The sequence below is a fragment of the Chanodichthys erythropterus genome, chromosome 4 (assembly GCF_024489055.1).
Source record: "Chanodichthys erythropterus isolate Z2021 chromosome 4, ASM2448905v1, whole genome shotgun sequence".
NCBI lineage: Eukaryota > Metazoa > Chordata > Actinopteri > Cypriniformes > Xenocyprididae > Chanodichthys > Chanodichthys erythropterus.
Window position 1 is genome coordinate 4,146,917 of NC_090224.1, and position 12,212 is coordinate 4,159,128.

At 38.3% G+C, this 12,212-nt stretch overlaps 1 protein-coding gene across 6 annotated transcripts in view; it reads left to right on the forward strand.

Annotated features, from left to right (window-relative positions):
* Positions 1-12,212, forward strand: part of palld (palladin, cytoskeletal associated protein) — a 114,412-nt gene that overhangs the window by 79,854 nt on the left and 22,346 nt on the right. For all 6 annotated transcript variants that reach the window (XM_067383732.1, XM_067383728.1, XM_067383730.1 and 3 more), the window contains one exon: positions 10,572-11,195. In XM_067383732.1, coding sequence (XP_067239833.1) covers positions 10,572-11,195 — 624 coding nt within the window. The remainder of the gene's footprint in view (positions 1-10,571; positions 11,196-12,212) is intronic.

The window sequence follows — 12,212 nt, forward strand, 5'->3', positions numbered from 1 at the left end:
ATTTTTGGTTTGTAATAATATTTCACAGTACTGTTACTGTTTTACTTTGATGGTGTATTTTTGAATAGTGTATTTTACCTAAACACTCACTTAAAGTTGATCTTTAAAGATACAATAATTTACTAACACTGGTTAAAGTAATCTTTTTTTGTGATGTTTGAATTTCTTGTAGCATTTTAAATGATAGAAGGGATGGAGACTGAGTAAAAAGGTTGGAGAGCAGACAGACCAAAGGAGAGCGAGAGAAAGTCGGAGACTTAGAGAATGCAAGATGGTGAAATTAGAGAATAGAAAAAGAGAGAGGGAAGAAAAAAGAAAGCATGAAAGTGTGGGAGCTGGAGAAGAGAAAGAGCCTTTTTTATTTTGGCCTGACGTCTTTATGGAAAGTTGGACATTTCCTCTAGGAGTCTGGTAGGGAGTGCAGCGCATGTAGAGCCGCTTGGCTTGGGTGGGAGCTGCATTGTGAGATCAGATCTGGGTCAAACTGCTCCTAAAACTGGAACACACTCTACCAATACCAATGTAATCTGAGAAAGTGCTTGAAAACTTGCACTTTCAGACCTTTTGTGTGTGTGTGTGTATGCACGCATATACGGCCCTCTTTATGCACTCTGTTGACCTCTAGAAAAGCTAAGACCCAAAATTACTGTAGGACATTTCTGGAAGTTTCGTTCACCGTAACGTGGCAGGAATCCAAATGATTTTATGCACATTAGTGGCAAGAGAATGAGTGTCCGTTTTGGTTGAGTGAGTGACAGCACTACTATTATGCTCAGATATAATGGAAGGATCAGATGCAGTCTTCTACTCTGTATTCTGTGTGCTGTTTAATGAATTGCCTGTTTCGAAGGGTGTGCGTGTGTATGAGCATCTACAGGGAATGAGAGAGACACTAGTCCGATACCGCAACATGATGAGATACTTTTTCTTCCTGACACATGAGTCTTGTTGCAATTTAAGAACTTAAAACTCTGGAGTATTGTAGGGCAGGTCTGTAGATTGCAGTTAAAAAGAAAAAGATCTGTTGCTGTTTCAGTGGTTAGTGTGACGGTATATAGGGTGTATTTGGATCATGGTGAAGTGGAACTATAAAAGAAAGCTGAAATCAGTGTACATGAGCTGACAGGGTTTGGGTGTGGTTATAATTCAGATGTTAATGTGAATAAGAGTGCATTGCATTTAAAGATTGAGAGGTTGAAATAGCGAGTCTCATTTGGGTATAATGCATTGACAGATAACAAATAAATAGGCAACAAACTTTTATTGCACAAAACTATCATAGTCCTAAAAAAACAAGATCTGAAGTCTAATTGTTTCAACTTTTTTTTTTTTTTTTTTTAAGTTATGATTGTGTTTAAAAGTGCTATTTTGATGGCTGTAGTAGCAGAGGTTTAAAGGGGATCAAATCAGAGATAAGAGAACTTTTAATTGATGAGCCAGTAAAACACCATGCAAACACAGGCCTGAATGCTTTAGCAACGCATTGAGCGAGTGTTTGAACATGCTTAACGTGTGTTGACAAACCCCAGGACAACAGCAGGACAGTTGTGCTGCTTAATATTTTTGTGGAATTTCTTTTTGATGAATAGCCTAAAATGTTCAAAAGAACAGCATTTGTTTGATATAGAAATTTGTTTTAATATTATAATTGCCTGTACTGTCACTTTTGTTCAATTTAGTGCAGTTTCTTATGGAAGCTTGTTTCCGCCAGTGAATAAAAAAAGTAATTGTGACTTTTTAATCTCACAATTGCAAGTTTACATCTCGCAATTGACTTCTTTTCTCAGAATTGCGAGATATAAACTCAAATTTACAATAAATAAATAAATAAAGTCAGAATTGCGAGTTCTAAACTCAAAATTGCAAGATATAAACTCGCAATTCTGACTACTTCTCTCAGAATTGTGAGAAACACGCAATTGCGACGAATTTTTCCTCAGATTTGCGATTTTTATATCTCACAATTGCGACTTTACATCTCGCAATTCTGACTTTACAACGCAATTGTGAGTTTATATCACACAGTTGAGATGTAATCTCATAATTGCGAGAAAAAGTCATAATTGTGTGAGAGAAATTCGCAGTTACCTTTTTATTTTTTATTCAGTGACGGAAACAAGCTTCAATATTCTCTAGAATAAAAGTATCCTTTTTAAAAGAAATAATAAAAAAAATAAACTTGCTGACCCCAAACATTTGAACAGCAGTGTAGTTATCCATAAACATATTGAAATTCTTTTTGTACTGTTGCCCAAGTACAAATGTGTTCTCTTGGCGATTACACAATTTCTATAGCCTGACGAGGTCATACTCAATTCTAGTCAGAATATGAGTCTGATACTGCTCCATTGGGCTTTGATTATGGGGGCGTATTTCAACCGATCCAGGAAAGACCTCAATTGGATAGACCTTTAAGTCAAGTCAAGTCACCTTCATTTATATAGCGCTTTTTACAATGCAGATTGTGTCAAAGCAGCTTTACATTGATAATTGGTATATAATTTTTCCTTTTAAAGAATAGTGTCAATGCAGGCAGATCAAAAGCACTGTTGAATAAATGTCAAGGATACTGTTGAATATCAAATGTCAAGTCAAATTAAATTAAATTAGGGCTGCACGATTAATCGTATTTTATCACGATAACGATATCTGCTTCTCTCGATTGATTTTAAATAATCATCACGATATTGGCCCGCTCTATGAAAATGAACATAATTTGGAAATATTGGAAGTAATATTAGGAATTTCGCTGTTTTAACTTTTGAAGTTCCTAAAGGTTTTACCAGTTTTCATAATGTTGATCAGCTAGAAATGATTTTTCTTTGCTTTACGAATTTGCCGGGCAATTTGAATCTGGTTTGTCTTATTGCAAACGAATTGTGTTGCTTTAAAATCTAATGTGAATACATATTACAAAGCGCTCACCAAAACCATGTTTTGTATTGATTTACCATCTAACAAAGTTATCATAGTTGGTTAAATGTAAGTCTTTGTGCCACCTACAGGCCTTTTGGGTGAAGTGTAGGCAATTCATATCGATATTGAACGCGATATTGCGTGGCTTTTCAGTGAACTATGGCTCTGTCTATTAAATGCCGCTCCATTTGAAAGCAGGTGATGGCGATTTAGCAGTAATCAGGGAACCGGCATTACTGACGAAATGCGCGTGACAAAAGCATTCGATATATCGCCCAGCCCTAGTAAAGAACTTGCAAAATAATCATAGTTACATTTACTCTTTTGATAGAATAAACATGATTAATAATCGTGATTTATAATTTTGAGGAAACTGTGGCACTGGCTGTCGTGTTGATGAGGTCTTCACAATGGATGATCTAGTCGACTCGATCTCTGCTGATACAGGGCTGCGTTGTGGTCGTGTCAAGGCACCGGTCCTCGGTCTCATCTGGAAACGGCCCCGAATCCGGTTGACTACGATAAACCTCGGGATAAACAGAAAGACTAATATTAGCGTAGATGCCATTCTTTTGGCAACCAATCAGAGCTACAGAGTAAGAGATGTATGTTGAGCGACGCATAGTTGTCAACAGAACTCAACTGCACACATGCTGGAACTAGTAGAAGATGAGCGTAAACAATCTTTGCCAGTGTTGTAATAAGTATACATGGAGTACTTGCCAATTAATGCGCTGTTGATATCTTCTATAACGGACGCGATGGCGAAATCTACACATCTCAGTTCTTCAACAACAGCCATCATTGTTGTAAACTAATTCAACCCAAGCGCTCTTTGATGACGTGGCTGATTGCGTTTCTGGTGATAATCTGTCAATCAACGCCCTGACAAATGTGATTGGTCTGAACAGTTTCTTTTCGGGCATAATTACTCCTCTACGGATCGAGTCCAGACCGAACTTCTCAACCTAAAAATGTTAAGTTCGGCTGGCATCCAGGCTACAATTTCTAATTTCTATCCATTAAATACAATGGGGGGTTATTTCAGTCTGTGCGTCTCAGACATTCATCCATCGGTCCAGCACTCCAGCTGTCACCTAGGCTGCCAGCTTGCTAAATTGCTGTGTAGCCAGACAGCCAATGAATCAGTCTCCTGAATCAATCATATTTCAGCATTGAATCAGTTAGTTAACTAATCATTAGTTAGTGGGTTGTCCCAGGGGCATGATGATGCAATGATGATGACATGATGGGTGTGGTTATAGCTGAATCCAGGTGGTCTGCATTGTTTGTGTGTGTGTGTGTGTGTGTGTCCATATGTTTTTCTGGATTGTTTCAATATTTTCCCTCGTGTTCCTTGAGTTCGGTTTGTATACAGTATTGGATAAACACATTTCAGCTCTAGAACACGGTCATGCTCAGTGAAGATTTTGTTACCACGGTAGCGTGTTTTAGGATAAATCTTTATTTGACAGGACAGTCCTCTTTTGTTGTCTAATACCATTTTTATGCTATAATATCACAGCTTTTATGCAATAATACATGAAGGAACATTTTAGAGATTATCATTGCTTGTCTTCCGCAGACACACACTCGCACCAATGCAGGACGTGCTCTGTAAACACTGGGACTCCTCTAATTGGCAAATATTTAAACTCAACAACTTCCTGCACTCTTGAAGCTTCTTCCTGTGATAGCAGCTAGTTAAAAACAGTAGAAACTCCACTCAAGCGCACAGCCAAAACAAAGATGCTTAACCTGACTGCAAAGGTCACACATTATTATAATAAAATCACCCTTGTATTAGACCTTGGAACATATTTAACTGATTTTTGGTTAACGTAAACACAAAAATCTGTTTACAGGATGTATTTTCTTTCATGTTTAGAGGAGTAGACTTGAAATATTTAGAAGATACTGCGCTAGGACTGAATTAAAAAGAGCGAAGAATACACTGACCTCATTATGTTTAGTAAGGCTAACTAACACTGGCTTGTGTCTGATGCAGTGACATTAAAAGTCTGGACAGAAGCTGATTGGTGGACTAATTAAATCACAATTCGCACTGACCCGTATCTTACCATTATTTTGTAAAGGGCACATTTACTTCATGTGGTAATTTTTTATAGTTTTATAGGGGCACAAATGCCACTGACAAAAAAAAACACTTCAAAGCTAATGAGCGTATGTCTGACCTTCATGTGACGATTGTGTTTTAATGGTACCACAAATTGTAGTGTGTAATGCAGTGTGAACATCATCTGCTCTGGATTCTACATTATGGTGTGGAGGAGAGAAAGAAAGAGTATAACTCCTGTCTTGTCTGCATACTGTATGATTCAGATAAAATGTAACGCAATTCATAAGAAGATAAGAACAGAAAAATAAGTGTGCATTTTGTTTTCTGTAGACTTATGAAATGGATTCTGAGGAAAAGAACAAAGGCTTTATGTTAGCATAGGCTATAATAGACCTCAATGAACAAAAATAATTTAATAAAAGATGAGCTTTTAACACCAATAAACCACAAATAACTAATAGCTTTGATTACAAAACAGCATGTGTCTAAACCGTATACTTTCAATATACTGACAACTTGGATTATTTGGGACATTTTAAGGATTGTTGTTGAACTTATGTCTGTTGTTATACACATTCCAACTAATTCTCATTTCTTAGTATTTAAAAAGCATATTTATTTACTTTTTTTTACTTAGTTTTTGTTTATTTATAATTTATTTGTAATATTTTATATATATATATATATATAATATAATATAATATAATATAATATAATATAATATAATATAATATAATATAATTATTATTATTTATTTATTTATTTATTTTTTTGTACAAATATATTTGTACGTTTAGACAATTTCTAATTTCTCTGAGCAGCTCAATGATGTCTGAACAGTTTCCTTTGATTCAAAACAGACAACTTTGACGATTGTGTATGTGATTTTTATGCAAGGTCAAGTGCTTCTCTGGAGTTCCCATAAAACAGTAGGAGCTGGATTTGTGAAAGTGCATTTTATAGACATGTAGCTAAATTAGACAGGAATGTGTGTAAGTGCAGGAATATGAGAGAGTGTTTTGTGTCTGCTGAGGGGTCTGTTTCATCTCCACTAGTAACAAACCTTGTAATTTGGCAGAAAATTGATTGGGTTACTTCATGTAACCTTTGACAGAAGGCTGTTATTATTTAAGCTGTGCTGCGTGCTATCGACATATGGAAACATTGCCATATGCACCTCTCTTCCATTAGCCATCTCTAAATCACTCAGACTATGACAGAACTAACCCTGAGTCCAGCAGAGCTGTAGATTCAAAAAACAAATGTGTTTGGATTCTTCACTCTTCATTGGGTTTCCATTCTTTCCCTTTTTATTGCTTAAAAAAAAAAAAACCCAGCAAAAAGCAAAATGGAGAATCCACTTTGAAACTGCACAGTAGATTTCCCAGTCAAACGAACGACTTAGAATGCATCCTAATTCATATAACTTGGTCGACAACATCAGCAGCATTTAAGTAAATAATTTGCTATAAAAAGATTTAAAATGCCACAAAAGAACTGAATAATTAATGACCGGTTCATTTACATGAAACAAAAGCCGCTTTTTCAGAATGATAATGAACGGTTCCAGTTATATTTTTCACTTGAGCTTGGTTCGGCACGGCATGATTACAAACCGCTCTCGGCTCAGAATTCTGGTAGAATGCATGTAGTGATGTCGCCACTCAGGATTGGTCACTTGACTGTTACCTGGCTACCAGTTTCTCTGTAGCTGCATAGCCAAGTGCGCTAATTGAGCCAAGTAAATGCACGTTAATAATAAAATTAAAATAAATATCTGATCATCCTCTATAACGCAGTCACTATTTAAATCTCAAAATGTTTGTAAACTCCTGGCCAAGACAACAATTGACATATTTGTAATACATCGTTAGCCTCATAACATAATTGCCCAGATCATATTTCAAAGGCAGATATCACAATTTGGCCAAAAAATGACTTGGGCAATTATGCTATGAGGCTAACGACATTCAAAAGAGCTCTGTTATCAGTTCCACAGTGGAACATTAAACCATATCGGTACCAGTTCAGCTGGGCTGTGCTGGATCGGCACAGAATGGAACGGTTAAGCAAAAAAAAAATTGTTTGATCTGAAGATGCAAAACAAAGTAACAAAAAATGTTTGTGGTGTTGTATTAGTTGAGGTGGGGAAAGTAGCATGTTATTGGATAATAAATAAAAAACAAGAACAACTCTCACTGTATTGAAAAATGTATTTAAGTTAGTGTGTCGCTACATTTAGAAACTTAGTTTGCTGCTTATTTTGTACTCCCTTCAGGTTTTTTTTTTTTTTTTTTTTAAATGAATGAACACGATTTTAAGCAGGAAGCATTGTCTATTTGCAGTCTCAGTGCCTTTTAAGGCGAACTGATTATGTCAGTACCGGCTGACCTCCCTCCATCAACCAAGGTTTACTTGTGAGGAATTCCAGAAATGCAAAAGGAAAAAATAAGTGGAGAAACCTGCAAGAGCTATTTTTAGAAAATGGCTGCCGGTGATTAAACATTATGAAATTCCTTGACTGCTGGAAACTATTAAGTGGGATATTAAGAGTCGGAGCGGTATTTCTGGAGGGGCTTGTAATGCCAGACCTCCACCGGCTGTTAACCAGCAGCTTTCACTCAGGGGAAGAGGAGGAGAGAAGAAATGCAGAAGGATGGAGAAAAAGACAAGATTAGATTTGAAACCCTTCTTGTTCTTTCTGATGTCAAAAATGAGTGAATAAGGAGGGAGACATTGTGATGGAATCTGAAAAAGTGTGAAGGGATTGAAAGAAAGGGAGAGAGGGAGGGAAAGCAAGACCAAAGACAGAAAGAAGAGAAGTGAGAGTCTAGCCGCTGGTGCTTCGGACTCATAACAGAGCCAAAAAAGGAATGAAAGCAAAGCAGCACAGGCAGTTGAGTCCAAGAGCCTTTCACCAGCTGCCAAAGTATTCCTGTAAAAGTGCTCTTTTGATGGATACTCAAACATACAGACTGGGAAAAAGAGGAAAAAGGGTAAAAGGATGGTTTTAGGTGGTCATTTTTGCCTTTAACGTGGCCCACCGCCAAAACAAAGTTACGTCATTTAATCTATTATTTTCTTCAATGAATCCTTTTCTTTGATGAACTTACGCTCTAGGTTTTAGGTTAAGACTTGGCGAAGTATTAACACAACAAAACTGAATACTCCCCTTCTCTTTTTCTTGATCTAAACTCTGAGGATTTATCATTTGGTTTGATTGAGGGAAGGCTTCCACCTCCATGACAAAAAAGGAGGGAAAACACAGTGACTCATTAGTCAACATCTGGAAATAATTAGGTTAAATGGGGTTTGGAGTGTGGCTGGCCTACCACCCAGATCCTCTTGTGAAATATACAAAAACACACATTGAAATTACACATTCATTTCACGTTTTGAGATCCTTTACAGAGTGACTAGCAGAAAAGCATTGAACGCCACTCAGACTGGGCCTGTAGCAGACCAGTGATAAAAGCATCTGGACTTGGTTATTGGTTCATTTAAGGTTATCCATTTGTTTAGGCTAGGAGTTTGTCTAAGAGTTGCCAAAAAGAAGGCAGCGGAAGAGTGGGCGTGAGTCTGTAAAAGAAGAGAGACAAATTGTTTTGAACAAACCATGTCTTCAAGGGCACAAGAATTCAGATGATGGAAAACTGTAGGCAGCAAATATCTGGGGTCGTATTCACAAAACATCTTAAGGCTAAAAGTAGCTCCTAAATTGCCGATTTAGGAGAAACTCTTAAAAATAATGGCTGTGTCAGTCCTAATTTTAGTAGTCCTAAATTTTTGTACTTAGAGTATTTCACAAAGCATTTTAGCGCTAAAACCAGCTCTTAAATCTGTGAAACGTTAGGAGTAGTCAAGAGGACACCTAAATCACTAAGACCAAATCACAAACAGTCCTAATCCACCCAAAGACACTGAACACCATTAAGGCAATAGCGATAGAGCCTTGGGTGCTGAACCTTTTCTTCATAAATGCATTACATTTTGATTTATAGATTTAAATCTACGATGAGACACCAAAAATAAATCTTTAACAAATAAATAAATATTGTCCGATTACCTGTGGCAATGGTTTTCATGAGTTCACACTTACAAATGATTGAATAGAGTAAAAATTTTAAAAAAATAAGCGTATTTGGTGTGCTGTCCAAGGGGATCGAGGGCTCCGAGATGCAGACATCCAAGAGGCGGTCCACAATTCACTGTATATACTAGTTTAATTAGTGACACTTAGCCTACATTTTAAAACCTTTATTTGAATATGGCAACATTTTTATTAAAAATATTTATTTGTATAGGGCAACATTTGTATTTTAAAACCTTTATTTTAATATGTAAACATGACGGATCATTCTCCAATATTTCTATGATTAAATCGCTGACTCCTCCCCCATCAGCTAATCACTGTGTGTATAGTCCATAGCAACAAGGTCAACCCCCGCCCTTACTCTTAGCTTAAGATTTCAGTCTATTCCTTAGTAAAAGTTTCTCAGCAGCTTTGTGAATAGGTTTTAACAGAAAACTCTTAGCTAAAAACTTTTACTGCTATTTAGGAGAACTCGTAGTGGTAAGATACAATGTTTTGTGAATACAGCCCCTGATGTTTAGCCGAGAAAAGGAAAGTGTGGACGTCACTCCAGTGTTTTTGCGTATGTGGGTGAACCATGACATTTGACAGATATAATGCTCAATCATCAGCCCACACTCATATTACCATGACGCAACACTGAGATCTCCATCTCTTCCTTTTCTCACTGTTTACATGATGTTGACAGTATATTTTAAACTTTTTCCAAGATAGCATATCACTCGCTTTTCAGTGGGCTTTCGTTTCCTTCCCAGAAAGTCAGCACAAATACACACAGACATACATAACCACAAAACAACCAGGCATGAAACCTTCTTTCTTTATAGTAATGCACACTACACAACTTTCTGCAGGCTCTGGAGTTCATTTCCTCCCGTGTGATGGGCCATCTATTCTATGAGGATGAAACACTGACCCTGAGAGGGCCTTTCATGAGAAGGAAATATATAAAGCGCAACATCATCAGAATAATCTTTGCAGTACCAAGTTAAGCTATTAAAAGTGTTTTAGGGCTGGTTTCTTGCTGGTAGACCATCTTGGACCAGCAACAAACCAGCTATCAAGCTCTTTTCAACCAGCTAATGATCAATGAGAAGCCGGCTACCATGTTGCTTTTATAAAAAGATTACTGCATAATAAAAAAATAAAACATTAAGGACACAAATTTCCATTAAAACCTTGATTTATATGGTAAACGGGTGTTTTTTTTCTTTCTACAGTATGTCATGGATTTTAACAGGAATGTTGTATTGAGTAATCCACGACTAGAACTGTCAGTTTTATAATTGTGTACACAGTTATATTTAGCCAGGTTTAGTTCCAGCAAACATGATCTTTAAACAAGATCTATTGACGTTAGTTTAGGTAATGTTTGTCAGGTTGAGTAATTGTACAGTAAGACGGTCCTATTATCTGACAGACTCTTGTAGTAAAATGTGTATAGTTAGTGTGATTCTAAACAATCCTTTTTTTATCTTGCAGAAACGCGGCACAACTGAAGCAGCTTCAAGATCAGATCCTTCTAGAGCAGCAACAGCAGCTTCCCCCTCCTCAGGAAGTCCCGCCTCCATCTCCGCCTCTCCCACCTCCTCCCTCCTTCCAGGAGCTGGAGAGTAGCACCATGCAGACAAGCACCTTCAACTATGCCCGACCCAAGCAGTTCATCGCTGCCCAGAGTCCCACAACAAGCGGTGGACCAATCGGATACAGCACGCAGTCCTCGACCTCCTCAAGCTCCAGTCCGTTATCGCCCACAACGGCCCACAAACCCTTCAGCCGTGTCACCCTTCCGCCCTTCCAGCAGCAGCCTCTACTGTCCAAAGGAAGCAGCGTGGAGTCTCCCAGCTCACCTTCCTTCCCGCCACCCCCTCCGCCCTTTCTCAGTTCCAGCGCTCTGTCTTCTCCTGCTGGCTTGCCGCAAGACTTCCCCCCTCCGCCTCCTCCGCCTCCGCCACCTGTCACGTCAAGCCCCACCCGCTCTGACACCTCTTCGCCCTTCACATCCACTCCACAATCACCAGCCGGATTTCTGGTATCGGTGCTCCCGACTACACCTCCTCCACCACCAATGAACGCACTTGGTCTGCCCAAGGGAAACGGCACAGTGTGAGTACCCACAATCGTGTGTTAAAGTTTGAACATATCTCAAATGCTTCTTGAAGGTGTGCAATCATTCTCTATACTACATAAATACTGAGCACTTAATCCAGAGCTCCAGCAGAGCACTATAAATGGCACATAGAGTGAACACTTGGGCTAATAAGTAATTTGGAGTGTAGCTCCTGCTTTGCAGCTGCATGGAAAACATGTACTGTATGCATTCTTTCGTGGCATGTTTATGGAGACACGGGGATCAATGGGAGCTGAGGAACCTTGAGGGTCAGGTCTGTGTATTACAGAGGTTTCCTCTCTCGTTCTCAGTCCTACAGGAATTTAAAGCACATTGGTTCACAATTGAGAATGAGTGCTTTTAAAGGGATAACAAATTAATTTGCTTACCCTCATATGGTTTCAAACCTGTATGACCTTCTTTCTTCTGTGCAACACAAAAGGATTTTTTTTTTTCCAAGCTGTTTTATTTTCTATCCAATGCCCGGTTTTCACCTAGTATTAAGATGCGTTTTGGTCATTTGGATCACAAGTGGACAACACCAAATACAGGTGTAAACGGGGTCTAAAACATTTTGAGCTTGTCCAGTTTTGCCCACTTCCAGCGGTAGTCGAAAATGCATTTGACTGGATTGCTTTCGTATTGGAAACTTTGCCGGCTGAAGACCCAAGTTTGGTTTGAAGACGAAAAATGTACCAAACACAATGTTCTCTCACCTTTCCTGTTTTTTTGCCGTGGTCTTGCGGCTATCAGAGCGGAAACGAAAGCTGATGCTCTGTGTTTTTCTGTTGTATCTAGGTGCGTTCATAGGTTTCTATCGCAACATACGCACAAATAAGTGATTGATAATTTTGGAGCTCAATGATCACTGGTCGGCCACTTTGTACTTCTGGGCCCTGTTTACACTTGGTATTAAGATATACCAAGTGTAAACAGGGCCCAGAAGTACAAAGTGGCCGACCAGTGATCATTGATAATTTTGGAGCTCAATCACTTATTTGTGCGTATGTTGC